The sequence below is a fragment of the Leucopleurus acutus genome (genome assembly GCF_964270905.1).
Source record: "Leucopleurus acutus genome assembly, chromosome: 1".
In the NCBI taxonomy this organism is placed as follows: domain Eukaryota; kingdom Metazoa; phylum Chordata; class Mammalia; order Artiodactyla; family Delphinidae; genus Leucopleurus; species Leucopleurus acutus.
Window position 1 is genome coordinate 92956704 of NC_139142.1, and position 19884 is coordinate 92976587.

General features: G+C 36.4%; 1 protein-coding gene across 1 annotated transcript in view; it reads left to right on the forward strand.

Annotated features, from left to right (window-relative positions):
- The first annotated feature begins 907 nt into the window (after positions 1 to 907).
- Positions 908 to 19884, forward strand: part of AP4E1 (adaptor related protein complex 4 subunit epsilon 1) — a 66260-nt gene continuing 47283 nt past the window's right edge. Inside the window, exons 1-7 of the mRNA XM_082840953.1 lie at positions 908 to 1087; positions 3073 to 3144; positions 6052 to 6175; positions 9863 to 9936; positions 12320 to 12441; positions 15042 to 15201; positions 16767 to 16933. Coding sequence (XP_082697079.1) covers positions 938 to 1087; positions 3073 to 3144; positions 6052 to 6175; positions 9863 to 9936; positions 12320 to 12441; positions 15042 to 15201; positions 16767 to 16933 — 869 coding nt within the window. The 5' untranslated portion in view covers positions 908 to 937. The remainder of the gene's footprint in view (positions 1088 to 3072; positions 3145 to 6051; positions 6176 to 9862; positions 9937 to 12319; positions 12442 to 15041; positions 15202 to 16766; positions 16934 to 19884) is intronic.

The following is a 19884-nucleotide window of genomic DNA, read 5'->3' on the forward strand; positions in this document are numbered from 1 at the left end:
GATCCTTTGTTAGGGTCTCCTTCAGAACTCACCAGACCACATTCTCAAAAGCACTGCACTAGATTCTGTTCTAGATGGAAGCTGAGGTGACAGCAATGAATAAGACAGGGAGATACATATTTATGTAGTGGCAACTGCCATCAGTTCTAGAATGGAAAAGAACAGAGCGTTGTGAGAGGATAGGACTGCGACCTGCTGGGCAGGAGCAGGGGGTCTGGGGGGCGCGGGGGTGGCCAACCGACCACTTCCCCTTCCTGGCCGCCTCCCCAAACCCCAGGAGAAGGGGGGCGGAGGGGAAGAGACAGTGGCCAAGAGTCCCCCGTACGCGGCGGGCGCTGAACCCAGTAGGTTGAACCCACAGGACTGCCGCGCCGTCATTCAACACCACCAGGGTCCCCGGCACCGTCAGGGCCAGGGCCGCGCGTGGCGCCGGGGCCCAGCATCGATTCCGCCCCTCCGAGTGCGGCCGAGGGAGGTGGGCGGATTGCCGGTGGTCCCCCAGACAGTGAGAGGCCGCCGAGAGAGGGCCAGGAATGGCCACCTCCCCGTGCGGTCTCGGGCAGCGCGGAGGCAGCCAAAGGGAAAGGGAGACTTTTGCGGCCGAAGTATAAGAGGGACAGACGGCAGCGGCTACCTCAGGAGAACCCAGAGAAGCTCGGGACGCAGGGGTTGCCGTCGAAACCGGGAGCGTCCGGCCCTTCTGTTCCTCCACAGGAGGACCACGTCCACACAGGCTTGGCGCGCGTCTTTCGCTTGCGGACTCTCGCGCCCTCCCGCGGCGTCTCTCTAGAACGACACTGTGCTTGTCCGCGCAGAACGCGAATAAAGATTTCTTTTTCAGACAAACAGGAAGTGCCTACGGTGGCCGGGGAGGCGGCGGGGCAGGGCCTGGGCATGAGGCCGGGCGGTGAGCGGAGCGCGGGTGGCGGCGGCGGCGATGAGCGACATTGTGGAGAAGACGCTGACGGCGCTGCCGGGACTCTTCTTGCAGAACCAGTCGGCTAGCGGGCCCGCGGCCGCCAAGGCGTCCTTCTCCTCCCGACTGGGCGGCCTGGTCCGCGGCATCACCGCTCTCACCTCCAAGCACGTAGGTGTTTTCCGGGCCGGGAGGTCAGGGGCGCCTCGGGGAGGCCCCCTCGCTGGGAGGCTCCGGTCCGGCGGCGAGCCTCCGGGGCTGGCCATGAGGCGTGTGTGTCTGTCGGTCCTGGCGTCTGTCCGGAAGCGTCACTTTGCTGCCCGGACTGACAGCTGGGAGGCCGGGTTTCCACGGTTGGCCCTGACACTGACTCATTATTATCTGGGGCAGATATCTTTAATCTTTGAGCCTCCGTGTGTTTCTTGAACGTTGACATAGCGGAGTACCAATACATATTTCATAGGTTGTTTCGAGAGTTAGATGAGACATCGAGCGTGTGAAACTACCAGGTGCCATGGAAATGTCAGCATTATTCTTCTAAAAAGTTTCTTTCGCACTCGGGTTCTTTCTGGCTCCCGGTTCTTTCAACTGCTAGATGTCATACACTAGAACAGACCCTGCCATTTGAACCTGTTGTTCAGTATATTTGGGGAGCTTGAGGTTCTTAGGTTAGACCTACGGGTTGGGCAAAGAAAAAGCATAATTCTCCCCAAATGCACTATTTGCTGAGTAAGTCTCTGCCTCAGATGGGCTTTGAAAACGAGCAGTTATAATGGAAGTTTTTAAGTTCCCACAGACTTTTCAAAGCTTCAGGGATTTTGTATCTTAAAAAAAGATCATGTGGTAGGTCAAAATCTGTTCAAAAGATATTTGTGGAAGAGACTATGTGTTAGACCCTAAAGAAACAGTGTAAAACACATTTCCTTTTCCCAAGGAATTGGTCCTTCATCTTGGGCTTAAGACAGCTGTAAGCAGTATACAATGAAATATGTGTCAGGAGAGAAGAAAAGACACAGAGAAGGTTTTTCTTCAAAGTGCTCTTTGGGTTTAAAAACGTTCTTTTTTAAACTGAAATAAGATGATGTACTGGGGAGGATCTGCTTCACATTCAAAAATCACAAAAAAACAATTATTTGTAGACTTGATATTGCTTGTCTTAAAATTTTGTCCTTTGCTAGTTTTTATGAGGTGGCTGAATGAAATAAAATACTTTTTTTTTTTTTTTTTTTTGCGGTACGCGGGCCTCTCACTGTTGTGGCCTCCCCCGTTGCGGAGCACAGGCTCCGGACGCGCAGGCTCAGCGGCCATGGCTCACGGGCCCAGCCGCTCCGCGGCACGTGGGATCTTCCCGGACCGGGGCACGAGCCCGTGTCCCCTGCATCGGCAGGTGGACTCTCAACCACTGCGCCACCAGGGAAGCCCAATACTTTTGGTTTTAAACTGCAGGTTGAAACTGTACATAAGGTATCTAAATGTAGCTGTACTTCACTAGCATTGTTAATTCTTGGTTAGTCACCTAATGGGCACCTGCTAATTCAATGTGTAATTTAAAGATAGCATGATATTCGTCAAAATTGGGGTCAATTTTCAAGTGCTTAAGGAGGTGAAATACAATGCAGACAGTAGAAGTAACCATATTAGTCTATTTATTCTGTGTGTGTGAGAGAGAGATGGGAAGTGAGGGAAAGGATGCAAAGAATAAGGAAAAAAGGATAGGGAAGAAGAGTATAGTTTAAGGGGAAAAGAGCAGTTTCTGTTTCTGCCTTCTTACCCTGTTTCTGTATTCCATGAAGAAGGAGAAGGTGTGAGAACCTTATTCTGGGCCACTACATAAAGAATTGCTTTTCTACTTTCTCTCCACTGTTAATTTTTTTTTAAAAAGGTTTTCTGCTAACCCGTCCTTAAGGGGACAGTAACTGAGTGAAGAAAAGAGGAATGGTGAGTTAGCATGAAAATATTTATTCTTTCCAGGAATGATTCTGAGAGTTGGAGAAATGCCTGTAGGCAAATCTTAAGTGCATAATTTTTGTAACTCTCCTTTAAAATAATGTATCTTTTTTATTGAAAATATTATAAGTTATATTTTTCCCTTTAAAAATACTGTTACAGTTTAAAAAGATGGTTATTCATGCATTCAAATATTTTCATTTTTTCAGGAGGAAGAGAAATTAATCCAGCAGGAACTGAGTAATCTGAAAGCAACTGTTTCTGCTCCTACTACAACTCTGGTAAGTTTGCATAGTCAGTGCCAGCACATTTTGAATTTGAAATCTGGTCCAGTAGTGGCATTAATTGATCAGTTGCTAAAATCTAATTTATCACAGTCAAGATCAGTTATGGATGGTAACAAGTCAGACATTAATTTTAGCCTTTTATTGCTGACTGGCTGCACCAGAGCAAGACTTGCTTGACTGTTGTCAGTTCAGTGCCAACATGATGATAGTTACATAAATGTGGGACTCCTGGGACCCCAAGGCTGATCCTATTGTTTTAATGTTGTGCACTGGGAGAAGGTTAGGACACATCATTTAAAATAATATTTTCAGGGGACTTCACAGGTGGCTCAGTGGTTGGGAGTCTGCTTGCTAATGCAGGGGACATGGGTTCCGTCCCTGGTCCGGGAGGATCCCACATGCCATGGAGCAGCTAAGCCCATGCACCACAACTACTGAGCCCGTGCGCCACAGCTACTGAGGCCCGCCTTAGAGCCTGCACACTGCAACTACTGAGCCCACCTGCTCTAGGGCCCACGTGCTGCAACTACTGAGCCTGCGTGCTGCAGCTACTGAAGCCTGCGCTCCTAGAGCCTGCAACAAGAGAAGCCACTGCAATGAGAAGCCTGCGCACCGCATCAAAGAGTAGCCCCCGCTCGCTGCAACTAGAGAAAGCCCGCGCACAGCAACAAAGACCCAACACAGCCAAAAAAAAAAAAAAAAAGTAAAAAAATAGTATTTTCAGACCTGAATTGATATATTGTAAATCTCTCATTTTACTGTCACATCTTGGAATATAGGTTGGCTGACAAGGTAGAAAAGTGATTTTCTTGCTGTAAAACTGAGTATATTGCACAATAGCTAAATCAGGATCTAGTTTTTAAAAAACTTGGTTCCATATAATTTGATTTTCAAACAGCATTCATTCAGCAACTATTTAAGCTGTGACCACCATATGCAGACCACTGTAGGACTGTGGGACTGTCCCTACATAGTTAGATTAAGGCCTACTTTTTTTTTCTTTTAATTTTTATGTGGTTTCAGATAATGAGATTTTTCCAAGCAACGTTTATTCAGGAAATATTTTGTGAGTGCCTTCTTTGTGTAAGTTGCTGTGGAATACACTTCTAATAAAAATATTGTGGTGATCATTTTGCATGAATACATGATTATGTATGTGAATAACACTTGTAAAGTCTGAGAGAATGTATATATTTCCTTCTATGGTCATAATAATATGTGGACAAATGAAACTCAAAACATAGTTAATGGGATCTATGCGTGTATGTGTATATGTATGTGTGTGTATAGATATGTATATTTTTTATGTGTATGTATAAAATCACTGTGTGTTATGATACTTGATAGAAATGTTACAGAGAAATGGCTTCTCTCTTTTCATTTAGTTTGATTTCCATTTTCTATAATTGGCATCAGTAAATACAGTTTTCATGTTACCAGGCATAAACCTGGTGTTGACAGAATTAAGATAAGTAGGTAGAAGTTAGGGAGCCAGAGTTTGAAGGAAGATTTTATAATATTTATGGCCATCCAGCTCTGGGCATACTTTACAGAATAGTCTGTCCCTGAGGTGGTCATGTAGAAGTTGGATTATAATTTGTTAAAGAAATCTATTAGAGTGAATTCCTGCATTGGGAAAAACATTTTCTTCTCCAAAAATAAGAGAATAATAATGTAAATGCAATAGAATTTTACTTAAAGTCCATAATGACTTTTGAAAAACTATGAGATAAAATGTTACAAAATCAGGGTTGATACTTAATGGCTTAAATGAACACTTTCACTCATTGATGTAGAAGCCTTTGAAGAGACTTCCAGTATACTTTAAGCTTGTTTTCTCAGTGTTTAGTAGTTTTAATTAATGTGCTGGTGGATTAACTTTTATTAAACACAAGGGACCTAAATTAAATCATTAAACATTATTCCCTTAAGATTTTCCTATGGTTTATTTTTAAACTCTTCATATTTACATGTACATGTGTGTGTGTATATATATATCTATAAAATCTACTCTCTGTATATAATATATATGAAATATTAAATGTTATTCTTTAAAACATTTTATTTTACTGTTTCTTAAGCATTTTGTGATTCAGTAATCCTGTAATATATCAACCTAATTAATTTTTAGATATTAAAATAGTCTGAGCTTTTCTTATTTTGAAACACATTTATATTTTAAATTGTTGATTAAAATTGGCTATAAATATTGATGCAGATATTCTCATACTAAGAAAACAGATTTATAGAATCTCTTAAAACAAGTTATTAGCTCGTGTTGTAAATATTGAAAGATCCAGTTAAGTTAAATATTGGAATGATTATACCATTAATGAAATCATAATAGTTGTGAGAATTGTTGAAAAAATAATGCTTATAAAACAAACTATCGCCTATTATAATATAGCACAGTAATTCTGAAGAAACTCCAGGTGCAATTTAGTCTTTAAATGTGAAAAATATTTTCATTACAGAAATTATTACCAACTTGTGGGAACTCTATGGATGCTTTCATTTGACAAAGTATGTTAAAATGATGTGCTGCATTCTAGAAGCCACGTTAGGGTACCACGAGTGAAATTTTGTCTGAGGACCATGTGTGTCACATAACCAAATTTTATGCGAGGGACACCTAGAATTAGAAATAGCTACGTTTGATTTATTTTGTATTGTTTCCAGTAACAAAATACTGAGATAATTTTACTAAAATGTGTACTGTTGGTAGTTAAATTTGGGAGAAACTATTTATTTATAAAGTCTGACTTTGGGTGATTAATTTATATATGTTATTTCTTCAGTGCCAGGATTAAAGAACTCTCCTATTAAATGATTACAACATACTAAAAAAAAAGTCAAAGGATTCTATTTATTTATACTGTTACTGGATATTTTGTTTTTCAGAAAATGATGAAGGAATGTATGGTGAGACTTATATATTGTGAAATGCTTGGATATGATGCTTCCTTTGGTTACATACATGCAATCAAGTTGGCACAACAAGGAAACCTTTTAGAAAAAAGAGTAGGTATGTATGTGTTTAAGACTTTTGCACTTAATGTTGTCCTTAAAGTTCTGGCTATTATATAAAGTGAATGGTCGCAGGTGTGTAGTATGTTTTTAGAACACTGCCTTGTGATTTCCAAAGCTTTAAAAGATAACACTTCAAAAACTCACAGCCTAAAATGGAATCAATTTTCCTGATTCATAGCGTTTTGGAGTTATGGAAAAGATGAAAAATTGCCTGTTCTTGTGATGGTGGTTAGATGACTTTGTCAAAATTCATTGAACTATATATACTTAAAAGGGTGAATTTTCTTATATGTAAATTATACCTCAGTAAAGCTGATTTTAAAAGGTCTGTATAACCTCATCAGTTTAATGATAAGGGATGATTTTTTTTAATAGATAAAAACTGAAATTGACTTGAATAATTTTCGATATCCTACTCCTAGTTTCACAATTGTTAACTATGAGGATTTGAGGTATCTTTTAAAAAATTTTGTTTCTATAATCAACCTTTAAGTCTATTAGGAAAACAAGGACTTAAATCTTGTATTCATATATGTACAGCTTTATATCAGAAACTTAAGAAGGAAGCACTTTGGAATAATATAGGAGTAGAACATGTTCTTTATTCAAAGAAGTTGATAGTGTCATGTTGTCAGGGACCAACATTCTTCTCAAGTTATATTGACCTGTGCTGTCAGATGATGGGTACGGCGTGGGAGATGTCTTGGTAAAGACTCTGAGACTATATGAACACAGTATTCCACTTGTTGAATCTCACTCCACCGAAAATACTCTTTTGTCTTCTAGATTTGTTACATTCTTCCCTCCAAGTAGAGTGTCCTCTGGCATCCTGTCTCTCCCTTTCTGTATTCCAAACCAAGTTTTAACTCTTCTGTGATCTCTCAGGTGGCTCCTACCATCTGTTGTCTTATGGTGTTTGTCTTTTCATGTCTTTTCCAAACTAATTCTGAGATCCCTAACAACAGGAAATTTAGAAAACAATAGATAGTCTATACTTTGTACATCTGTTGCTGTATTTTGCTTTTTAGACTTTCATGTAATTTTTCCATTTTCAATTAAATTTTATTTTTATTATTTTATTGGTTTTTTTGGCCACGCCACGCGGCTTGTGGGATCTTAGTTCCCCGACCAGGGGTTGAACCCAGGCCGTGGCAGTGAAAGCACTGAGTCCTAACCACTGGATCGCCAGGGAATTCCCTAAATTTTATTTTTAAAATATGTAAAAATTACATGTGTAATTTGTAATTTATACATGGTCCAAAAGTTCAGACCTGATAAAAAGGTATAGTCAGAAATTTCATTTTTATCTCTAACCCCTCTACCAGCTTTGCCCCTTACCCCATGGGTAACTATTTTCATTAGTTTCTGATTAATCTTTCCATTGTTTCATTTTGAAAAAACAAGCAAATTCATGAGTACACACTCAAATACTGTCTCTTACACAGAAGATAGCATGCTACAGAGATTACTCCGCACCTTGTTTTGACATCTTTATACTTTTATACAATTGCATAGTTTTCAGTGGGCGGATGGATGTACTGTAGTATTTTCATCTAGGTCCCTATTGGTGGATATATGGGTAGTTTTTATTTTTTGCTCTAATAAATAATGTGAAGGACCTTGTATGTGGGTTATTTCATAGTTACAGTGACTAAGGAAACCTCACAGTCATTTTACTGAGATTCATGATCTTCCTTAGGAAGGTATTTTATTGACACCTAGAAAGACGTGTATGTGGGTACCAGGTATTCTTCATGTGTGCTAATGAGTGGAAGTTTTTTTTAAGGTAGCATTTAAATTTTTTATGCCTTTACTCCAGTACCGTTGCCTCATCTACTCTCCTGAGATTTCTAAGGCTAGCTTTGGTGCTTTCTCTGATGGATAATGCATTCTTATTTTTCACATGAATACTGCTGAGTAAATAAATCTTAGTACCCACTAAGTCAGGAATTATGTTAGGTGCTTTATCTTGTGAGATGTTATTTCGTTTGACAGAGGAGAAAACTGAAGCTCAGAAAGGTCAAGTCAATTTTCCAAGGTCATAGAGCTACTAAATGGTGAAGCCAGAATATAAACCCAAGTTTCTATGAGTCAAAGCCTGTATTCCTATCCTGTACCTCAGTCTTAGTCATATCAAATGTATTCTATAATCATAGTTGTTATTCTTTGTTTTCCTGAAACCTTTAAAATTTTTTGAATCACAGAATATCTTTTTCCCTGTTTCCTGATTATCAAAACAGTTTCCTTGTTTTCCCTGATTGTCAAAATAGGATATTCTTTTTAACAGATAGAATTAAGATTTCATAAGGTTTTGAGGTGGTCTTCGGATTAGTTTGTTGATCTTAGTTCTTGTATCTTGATATTGGTGACTTGAGAGGGGGTGATATCTTAGCTGAACAGATGTAATCTGATAAGACCTAATTTCTGCTTTAAATGCTGTCTAGGGTTTTTCTCTTTCCTGGTCCTGGTTTGTTCTTTTTTGTCTCTCCTGATTGTGGGAGTGATAGCTCTGCTCCTCTGACCTTCAGTGAAGATGTTGCAGTGGATCATGCTGCTACTCCTTGGTTATGAGAACAGGAAATTTTTAACAGTTTTCCCATCTTCCCCAACAGACACATTATGGATGCTGGGTAGTAATAGGGATAGTTAACACTAGAATTCCTAATAAAAAGGCTGGAAGAATTGAGAAGAATGAAAAACAATGGGGATGGGAGTCAGGGAATAAGGTCTTAAAGTAGACTGTGTGAGAGGCAGAATAACATAGGGATTAAAAACATGAACTAACTCCTACTGGCTGGGTTGTAGTCTTGGCTCCACCATGTAGTAGCTGTAGACCTTGGGCAGTTATCCTTTTGGGGCCTCATTATTATATTGGGGATAATAATAATATCTGCCTCATAGAGTTGTTGTGAGGATTAAATGAGGTGAGGCTTGTAATGTACTTAACCCACAGTAACTGTCTAACAAATTTATCGAAATTAAGGGTGACAGGAAAATGACATGGAGCATCTAGATTCCATGCACATGGTATTTGTCAGTGTATTAATGTACTTCCTCAATTTTAAGTTGTATTTTTAAATATTTTGATATTATTAAAATAAAAGTACTTAAGTAAATGAGTACATTTAATGTGGTAGACATTGTTTCTTTCCTCAACAACTTTTATTCATTCAATAGTTTATCGTCAAATTGAGAAAATAAGGTATTGTTTATGGCTAATAGATGATTTACGTCATATGAATTGGTATCAGGTAGCTCCTTCAGTAATACAAATAGCTAGTAACTCACTATTTATTAACTGTAGTAGCTATTAGTTTTTAAATAATTATATTTGGCTATAAGACAGAAAATGTATTGATTGTGTAGAGATTTGCACAGAAGATGGAAGGCATATATTCCTAATGTTATTTACAGGACTTTAAGTTGGTGCACATAGCCTCTTTTCCATTTCAGTTATATCCTGTGAAATACCTAATTGTGAAAGACTTCAGGATGAAGAACATCTGAAATCTTCCTTACTGAATTTTTTGAACCTTGTTATTTTACTATTTGTTTTTATATTTACCTGTAACTGGTATCTTTGACACTTAAATTTTGGAATATATTATTGCTTTGTTTAACTTCTTGGGAAATGTTAATTTTTGGCAGGTAATTATGAGACTTTTCCTCTCAAATTTTATAGGTTATTTGGCTGTTTCTTTATTTCTACATGAAAGTCATGAACTGTTGCTTCTCCTTGTGAATACAGTTGTAAAGGTATTGTATTGTATGCTGGTTAATATGAAGTCTTAAATTATTCCTTCAGGCATCTGACATTTCTCATCAATCGTATTAAATTAGGTATTTTTCAAAGAAGGTAGGCTTATAGAATGGGCTGAGAAAGATCTTTTATATCAGTTTCTGCATCTGTAAAATGAGGATAATAATAGAACTTAACCAAGTTGTTAGGGTTAAATGAAACACTGTAGAGAATAATAGTTGCTACTGCTGCTGTTATTATTGTTTAATTTAAAAAAGCAGAGTTAATGAAAATAAACTCAAAATGGTCTAAAGACCTACATGTAAGACCTGAAACCATAAAACTCCTAGAAGAGAACATAGGTGGAACACTCTTTGACATAAATTGTAGCAATATTTTCTTGGATCAGTCTCCTAAGGCAGAAGAAAAAGCAAAAATAAACAAATGGGACCTAATTAAGCTTAAAAGCTTTTGCACAGCAAAGGAAATAATTGACAAAACAAAAAGACAGCCTATGAAATGGGAGAAAATATTTGCAAATCATGGGACCGACAAGGGGTTAATATTCAAAATATACAAATAGCTTATGCAACTCAATATCAAAAGAAAACAAACAACCCTATGAAAAAATGGGCAGAAGACCTGAATAGACATTTTTCCAAAGAAGACATGTCGATAGCTAACAGGCAATGAAAAGATGTTCAACATCACTAATTAGAGAAATGCAAATCAAAACCACAATGAGGTATCAGCTCACTGAGCATGGCTATCATGAAAAAGTCTGTGAACAGCAAATGTTAGTGAGGATGTGGAGAAAAGGAAACCCTTGTACACGGTTGGTGGGAATGTAAATTGGTCAGCTACTGTGGAAAACAGTATGGAGGTTCTTTAAAAAACTAAAAATAGAACTACCACATGATCCAGCAATTTCACTCCTGGGTATATATCTGGAAAAAATGAAGACACTAATTTAAAAAGATACATAACCCCAGTGTTCATAACAGCACTATTTACAGTAGCCAAGACATGGAAGCAACCCAAGTGCCCATCAGCAGACAATTGGATTAAGAAAATGTGGTATATATACACAATGGAATATTATTCAGCCACAAAAAATGAAATACTGCCATTTGCAGCAATGTGGATGGACCTAGAGAATACTATTGAAATTAAATATTAGTAAATAAGTCAGAGAAGGACAAGTACTGTATGATATCACATATATAGAATCTAAAAAATAATACAAATGAATGTATATGCAAAACAGAAACAAGCTCACAGACATAGAAAAGACACTTGTGGTTACCAAAGGGGAGAGAGGGAGGGACAAATTAGGAGTATGGGATTAATAGATAACAAACTACTGTATTTAAAATAGATAAACAAGGACAGCATAGGGAATTATACCCATTTATATTGTAATAACCTATAGTGGAGTATAATCTGCAAAAATACTAAATCACTGTTCTGTACACCTGAAACTAATACAATATTATAAATAAGTATACTTCAGTAAAAGAATACATTAAAAAAAAAGCAGAGTTGGAATTATAACTCAGATCTCCAGACTCTTAGTCAGATGCATCTTCCATGCTGTTGTCTTTTTCTCTAGGATCTGTTTTAAAGGGATGTGATATAAACTGAATAATTGAAGTCTTTTAAATTCTGAAAGTCAGTTTAAAGAAGAACAGACTTTAATTGGGTAACTGAAATGTACAGATAATAAAAACACAATTTAATGCATACACAGTATTGTTTCTTGTTAAACGTTTAAACAAAATTGGTAATGAAGTATAATTGAATTGTTGAGCTTTTTCATGTTTATCTTGTTTCAGTCTTTTGATATGTGAGAGAGAGTATGTGTGTGGGTGTGTAGTATCAATACTTTCTGAATTAAGTTATATACTCTCAAGTTTACTAGTAGCTTAAACTTTTGCAAACTTTCAAAAACGTAGTTTTGGGTTCTATTAGAACGGTTTGTAAACTTTGTGCTTATGTAAGTATATATGAATGCATGCATTTTATCGTATATATTCAAGAATTGCTTCCTTTTAAACTTCCACTCATATTGTTGATTAACAAGAAGAATTCATAAAATTATTCTGTTACTAGTTTAGAAAAGTTTTAAAGGCTGTAATAAGGAAGACTACTTTGGTCATTGTCAGGACAGAAATACAGTCTCCTTTAGTTCAGTTGCCTTTTGGCTATCTTTATCTATTGACTCTATTAAGGCAAATGAAACAGGGATATTCCTATAAAATATGAGGTAAGCCTAAATGTACAAATTAATTTAAAAAGTTAGTAGAAAACTATTAAGTGTGTAGGACCATTGCAATGTTGAGCTCAATGTCCCTAGATTCAGAATTTGCACTGAATGTTTTCTTTGCTTAATAATGTTAGGACTTGCAGAGCACTAACCTAGTAGAAGTATGTATGGCACTTACTATCGTCAGCCAGATTTTCCCTCGAGAAATGATTCCAGCTGTTCTTCCATTAATAGAAGATAAACTTCAACATTCTAAGTAAGTAAATTCTTTTTGGATAGGTGTCTACACTACATATTTCAAAAGGAAAGTTTATACTCAGAAGTTTATTCTAACTTTAACTTAATGCTACCAGGATAGAGGATATTCTTTGACTGCCAGGTATAATGCAAAAATCCCTGATATTTGTCCTTTATTGTCCTTTATTTTTATGTGGGTTTAGAAAAATGTTAGGCAACTTTCTAAAGTTAAACTGAGAGTCAGTGAGGCTTAGCATCAGGAATCCTTGGCTTTCTTCCCACTTCTTCTGCTAACCATCAGGGGTCCTGTTTTTCTCTTGGCTATATGGGGTTGGTTGAAGATCCTTAGTTCTCACAGAGTTGTTTTGAGGATAAAGTGAAGTAATGGAAAACATATGGAAATGGTTCAAGTGCTATGAACATAGACCTTCAATGTATTGGGGATGCTTTATATAAAAACTGCAGCTTTCAAATTCTGTTTTATAGCAGAATATATCCAAATGAACCTTTACTTGTATTTTGCTAATCTTGTATGATTCCTTAACTCTCTCCTTCTCAACTTGATTACTTTTTCACCACATTTGGAATTATTTTGTTTTTGACCAAGCCCCTTAACTTCATAATCTTTAAAGTTAGGGAAAAGTTTACAGTCACTTGCCATTTTTCCTTTGTGATTGCAGTATTTTAGTTATATATACATTTTTGATAAAGATTTCTTCTGTTACTCATAATATTTCATATGCTTAAGTCAGTATTTTTAGTGTTCTAAGATCTTAAAATGTTGTTTTATGGTTTGTGTTCTTTAAATCTCGGACCATGAATATTTCAGCTAAAAATGATAGCTTTTTCTAAGAATTATGGAATAACTTCAGAGATTTTTCAGACTTGTAATATTTTGTTTATATCAAATCTGTGTTTAGAACAAATGATGGGTATGGAAAATTAATTACTGGAAATAAAATATTAGCCTTTCTTAGATAATTAGAGGTTGATATGATCACAGCAGAGCATATTTTTATGAAATTTTTCCATACCACCACTGTTTTGTGGTAGCCATACTTATCCTTTGTATGAAATCTTTCAAAGAATTGAATTTTTTCCTTGTTGCTTCCCATTTACCCTTTCAATTTTTTCCTTATTGCTTCCCATCTACTGTCATTTCAAGTCCTGGCCTTTCCTGTCCTCTACCAGTTAGAGTTTAGACTTTCTGAAACTCTCCTTTTGCAATTATGGCCATACCTAACTCCATGCTTTGGAGTAAAGAGCTAAAGACAGAGCTGTGGGACAGAGCTACAGATAAACCAGTAGATATCACAATGAAGCTATGAGACAGGGCTTGGACTCGACTTTTGAATCCCTGGTTATATTTCAGCACGCCAAACTCACAGCCCGAATCCAGGTTTTTTGGTATCTTGTGTTATTGCCACCACTTTGGGCCAGACCTAGGGATTCCTGAGCCTGTTCAGAGTTTGTATTCTTTTTCCTCACGTCATTTACTTACTCTCTCCCGGAACTCATATTGGTTAATGCCCAATAGCAATACATTGGGATATAGTTTACAGTTACTGTAGTATTAATACTAATGGCAAATCTTTTGTTAATCTGCTTTTCTTTTTATGTGAAAAGAATTTTCCAGCATGACATAGTTTACCTAGGAAGATAGTAGGTTGCTTGTTAATGCAGAGGCTGGGTGGCCATTTGTTAGGAATCTTATAAAAAGTATTCTTGAGTGAAACACAGAGGATTGCACTGAATAATCTCAATTTTGAGATTCTATGATTTTAGGTAACAGAAATACATATTAAGGAACCCTGAAAATAAATACTTCTGTACTGCTCTTGTGGGCACTGCCAGCATAGTCTGCAAATATGAACTATGTGGAAATAGGCATAAGAGACAAAAACAAAGAATATAATTCCTTGGAAACTACATTATGTTCATAGGATAGCAACTCTTTATTTTTGCTTCTTGTGTGCTAGACATTATCTGTTACAAATGAAGTGCAAGACTTGTGTATACTTTCCTCTTCATTGTAATGAGGTTTTTGAAACATGAGCTGGGCAAGGAGAGGAGTAACATCTTTTAATGTAAGTCCCCCTTATACTCCCCTGCCCCCCCTCAAGTATTTGGAGTATGTTTGCCCATGATGTAAAAAAAGAAATATGAAAAGCTAGAATGTTAAGGAGACTTTTAATATTGATGAAGAGACTGATTAATGTTATTGGCAGAAATTACCTCTCACTCATTTAAATTTACTGTTGATTCTTTTCCCAATTTCTACAGATATGGCTTTCAAAAATGGAATTAGGGAATTAACAAATTTATCTTTCCTGGTTTGTTTTGGTTTCAAAAGTAATATATGCTTGTTACCAAAAAATTTTATAACTAGAGAAATATATAACATGGACAGTTAAAGTCTCTTGAGGTCTTACCTCCTAGAGATAACTACTTTTATAGTTTGGTAGATTAGAATAAAAAATTAATAATAAATGTGTAATTCTTTCTTTTTAGCTTCAGGTAACAGCTGGTATTTTACAATCATCTGGTCCATAATCTTTTCAAACTAATAAATGCCTGATAATTCAGATGGTTTATTTAGATTTTATTTTTTATCTTTAGGGAGATTATACGAAGAAAAGCTGTCCTAGCATTATATAAATTCTATCTTATCGCTCCTAATCAAGTACAGCATATCCATATTAAGTTTCGGAAAGCACTTTGTGACAGAGATGTTGGGGTCATGGCTGCATCCTTGCACATATACCTTAGGATGATTAAGGTAAGTTGGCATTTTGAGCAGGTACTGAGTAGCTACCATTAGAAAAATGTAATTATGTAATTAAAAGAAAACTCATATTTTTCAGTAAAATGCTTCAGTCACATTTAAATTTGTATTATTGACACTTTAATAGTAATTTTTGCATGTTGTTGATGGCATGAGTTGTAGACAAATTATAGATTTAGTCTTTTTTTATGCCTAAAATTTTTTCATGTTATGAAAGAAGCATGGAAAAATGGTAACTCTGGAAAGTGGTTGAAATTTTCAGATTTGTGGTTTTTCAAGCAGTGCCTCCCTTTTATACAACTTCATGGGATACATATAACGATTTATAGAAATGAGGAGAGCTGGTGGAGAACGTGCAAGGCATAGTCTACAGTGTTGACTCCATACGTTGATACTGTGTTGGAGGAGGAAGGGGGGTTGGATATTATGGTAAAAAATTTTTCTAAATGATGATACGGGTTTATACTAATTCAACCCCAGTGTATTGCCTGAAACCCTTTGTGTCTGAAAGTATATACTTGTGAGAGATTTCATCATACATCATAATGAAATGGAATATGCTGTTGAAATCAATTAAAAATTACATAAACTGAAGGTTGTCTTTACTTTTATGCATTGTGTGCTCCGAAATAGTGTGGTATAAATAGATAATTGATATTAAATCTTATTTTTCTCTAACATTTATTAAACTCTGAAAGAGCTATTATTTCCCTTCCAAAAATTTGTCCTTGATACACAGTAAAAATTACAATGAAGAGTCTAACATTCATTTTGAGGAATGTGTATTTAATTTCCCCAGTTCAGGCAGATGGTTACTAGACCTATAGTGGTGATCAATTCGTAATATACATAAATGCTGAATCACTATGTTGTACACCTGAAACTAATATAGTATTGTATTAACTACACTTCAGTTAAAAAAAATAAGATGAAAAAAAAATTTCCCCAGTCTAAGAGATTAGTCAGATAGATAATCAAGGCATACTCATTCAGAATCACAAATATGTTTAAATACTATAGAGTTAATTAATTTTTGATAAGCAAGCTTCCTGATTTTGGGGGTTTTAAATGTTTGAGTAATTTTGGCTATGCTCTTCCACCTGGAACATACTTAGTTCAATCACATGAGAAGTCTTTTGAAAACAAAATTCAGAGATTGGAAACAGACCTTGGTTTTCATCAAAAGTAGAGGTATTACTGCTTTTTTCAGTATGCCAGTTCTTTTCAATTTTTGCTTTAATTGCTGATACTAGCTTTTAAAGGTTCTAAGATGTAATTATAGAACTTTGGAAATGTGATTAAACTGTATAGGAAGTAGGAAGTGGTGGAAGCTTTTTGGGGCATGATTCACCTCTGGATCTGGTAGCCAGAGGAGTTTCATGGTGGAAGAAATTACACAGTTAGAGGACTGTTTCTTTAAATATGAACATGAAACTTCTTAAGTGAGCATGTATTAAGTTAGATTCTATATGGCATTTCAACCAGGTCTATTTTATTTTTAAGACATTATTATTAACAGAAAGTTTTTTGTTTTGCTTTACTTTGTTTTTTGGATGTAGGAGAATTCATCTGCATATAAAGACTTGACTGGGAGTTTTGTAACAATTTTGAAGCAAGTGGTTGGAGGAAAACTCCCCGTAGATTTCAATTACCACAGTGTACCAGCACCATGGTTACAAATTCAGCTGTTGAGAATACTAGGACTTCTAGGAAAAGATGATCAAAGGTAAACTATTCTAGGTAAATTTGATAGGCTTTAGTCATCTAGAGGTTTCATGATAAACCAGCTTCTCCCAATGCTTAATTGACTTAATAGTGATAAATAAGCCACTATAAGAAGTGTAAAAATTCAGGTTGCTGGGATAATCCTGGCTTTCTGCTTATCTCAGTCCTACTCACAGTGCAAGATACCTTTGAAGCTCCATATGTTCCATGAAACTTTCTTAACCATTCTAGTTTGGGGCTTGGGAAACTTTTTTATAAGGGGCCAGATAAATATTTTAGGCTTTGTGGGCTATATGTTGTCTATTGCAACCATTTAATTCTGTTGTATACAGCTCAAAAGCAGCCATAGATAATATGTAAATGAATGAGCACAGCTATGTTCCAAAAAAACTCTTTAAGGACATTAAAACTTGAATTTCATATAATCTTTTTATGTCATGAAATATTATTCTTTTGATTTTTTTCAACCACTTAAAAATGTAAAAACCATTCTTAGCCTGTAGCCAATACAAAAACAGGCATCTGGACAGATTAGGCATGCAGACTATAGTTTGCTTACCCTGTTGCTCTAATTGGAACAATTCATTTGTTTGAATTACTCTTTTAGGCAGTAATTTTATTAAACTTTATGGGTGCCTTTCCAGTTACTTATATTTTTGTAACTTTTAATTTTGCTGTAGTTTTTCAAGCTTACGGAAAAATTCCAAGAATAGTACAGGGAGCCCTCTCTACCTCTGTTCATCAATTATTTGTATTTGCTTTATCATTCTTTCTCTCTCTGTGTGTGCATGTGTGCACACCTGTTATTTTTATTTAAGAATTTTTTTTTAAACTGTTCAAGAGCAACTAGATTTGGTCCCCTTGAGAGCAAGGACCATGGCTTGAGCCCCTGATGTGTTTCTGTCTTGAGAAAATACTATTGATCAGGTTCTGACTTTAGAGATGTGGTTTTGTTTTATACAGTAGGGTACAATTTATATGCTAATCCTTTTTAAAAAAATTTTATTTATTTTTGGCTGCATTGGGTCTTCGTTGCTGTGTGTGGGCTTTTCTCTAGCTGCCACGAGCGGGGGCTACTCTTCGTTGCAGTGCACGGGCTTCTCATTGCAGTGGCTTCTCTTGTGGAGCACGGGCTCTAGGGCCCACGGGCTCAGTAGTTGTGGCACACGGGCTTAGTTGCTCTGCAGGATGTGGGATCTTCCCGGACCAGGGCTTCCCTGCATTGGCAGGCGGATTCTTAACCATTGCGCCACCAGGGAACTCCTATATGCTAATTCTTTAGTCTCACTTTACTAAGGGATTGTCCTCTAGGCTATTATTGCTCCTAGTAATGTCTCCTCAGTGTCATGTCAGCATCCGTCTTTGGTGAGCTCCTGATGAGCGATAACTGGGCTATATCACTCTTGGTGTTGCTATTTTACTTTTTTCTATGTTTATGAATCTCAACCTTGATTGAAACCTAGGGTGAAAACCTGGAGTTGATGGAGCAGACACACACATTGGAAATGTTTGTCCTATTGTGGAGCTCTAGTTGGAGTTCACTAGAATTCTGTTTTAAAACCATGAATTTCATAGTAATGCATTCAGACCTCACTGGTCCAAAAGGATTTAATGCCATCATATGTTGTCAGGAAGTAACTTTGGAGGCATTTAGTGAATTTACTAAATTCATTAACTCATTATCTTCCTTCTTTCCTTCATGGATGAATTTGAAGAATATGTACAAAGATGAGTATGTTGAATAGAGTTCAGAGAGGTCAGTTGAATAGAAATTAGGCTTAATTAAATGAATAAAGAGTAGAACTCTCTTATAACGTTATGGAACATTAGAATGTTCGTTCCCTCCTTTGTTGTTTGAACTCTAATAAGATTTTATGTTAATGTATATTTCTTAAGTTATGATTAGCTCAATGTGGCAAAGTAAAAATGTTAAGTAATTTTTTAACAGGATTCTAACGTATTTAATTGAAAGAATTAACTTACTGGAAAAATCTCTTATATTTATGGTCTTTTATATGTATTGTTTGAATATTTTCTTGTGTTTTATAGCATTCTGCTCCTTAGGTTATTAACATTTAGCTCAATCATGTCTGCAAACGTTTCCACATTTCATGTGGTTAATTATGACTCTTATGCCAGACATTGGCTTTTAAAATTGGGCAACTGTACCATAATCTAAGTGTAGTATTACCAAATTTGGGGAGGGAAGGATTTGTAATGTCTACTATATGGTTGTTGTCTGTGCAAGAAATGCTTACATAATAAAATGAGGAATTTTAGGATATGGTTCTGGATTCTCACTGGATATTTATACTTTAGTTAAGATGCAATAGAAGTACATGCATTTCATATTGAGTTTTACAACTGTATATTTGGGGAAAAAAGACATTTTCTGAGAAAGTTGTAACATACATGATATGTAATTTGTATAGCCCCAGATTATTTTCATCTTTTTGTTTGTTTTATAGTGTAGTTTCTCTGTAAGAAACAACTGTGTATTCTGTGGGTCGGGGTTTTTTCTGTTGTTGTTGTTACTTTTTTTTTTGGCTACGCCACGTGACCTATGGGGTCTTAGTTCCCCGACCAGGGATTGAACCTGTGCCCCCTGCATTGGAAGCGTGGAGTCTTAACCACTGGACTGCCAGGGAAGTCCCTGGGTATTCTGTTTTGATGGTGCTTTTTTCTATTAGTGCTTTTTGAGTTTACAAAACATACAAAAATATCAGCTGGGAAGCCATAGTTTTCACATTGGCCTCTTGGAGAGGACTTTTCCTTGGAGAAAAGGCTTGGTGGCAGAGTGCTAGGGCTCTATAAAACACTGCATTTTTGTATAGTATCTACCTCAACCCAGTAACTATAACTGTAATCAGTGACCATAAAGACATAGGAATGATTTTAATCTGTTAGTTCCACAAAATATAATTTCTTTATATTTAACATAAATGAAAGTTA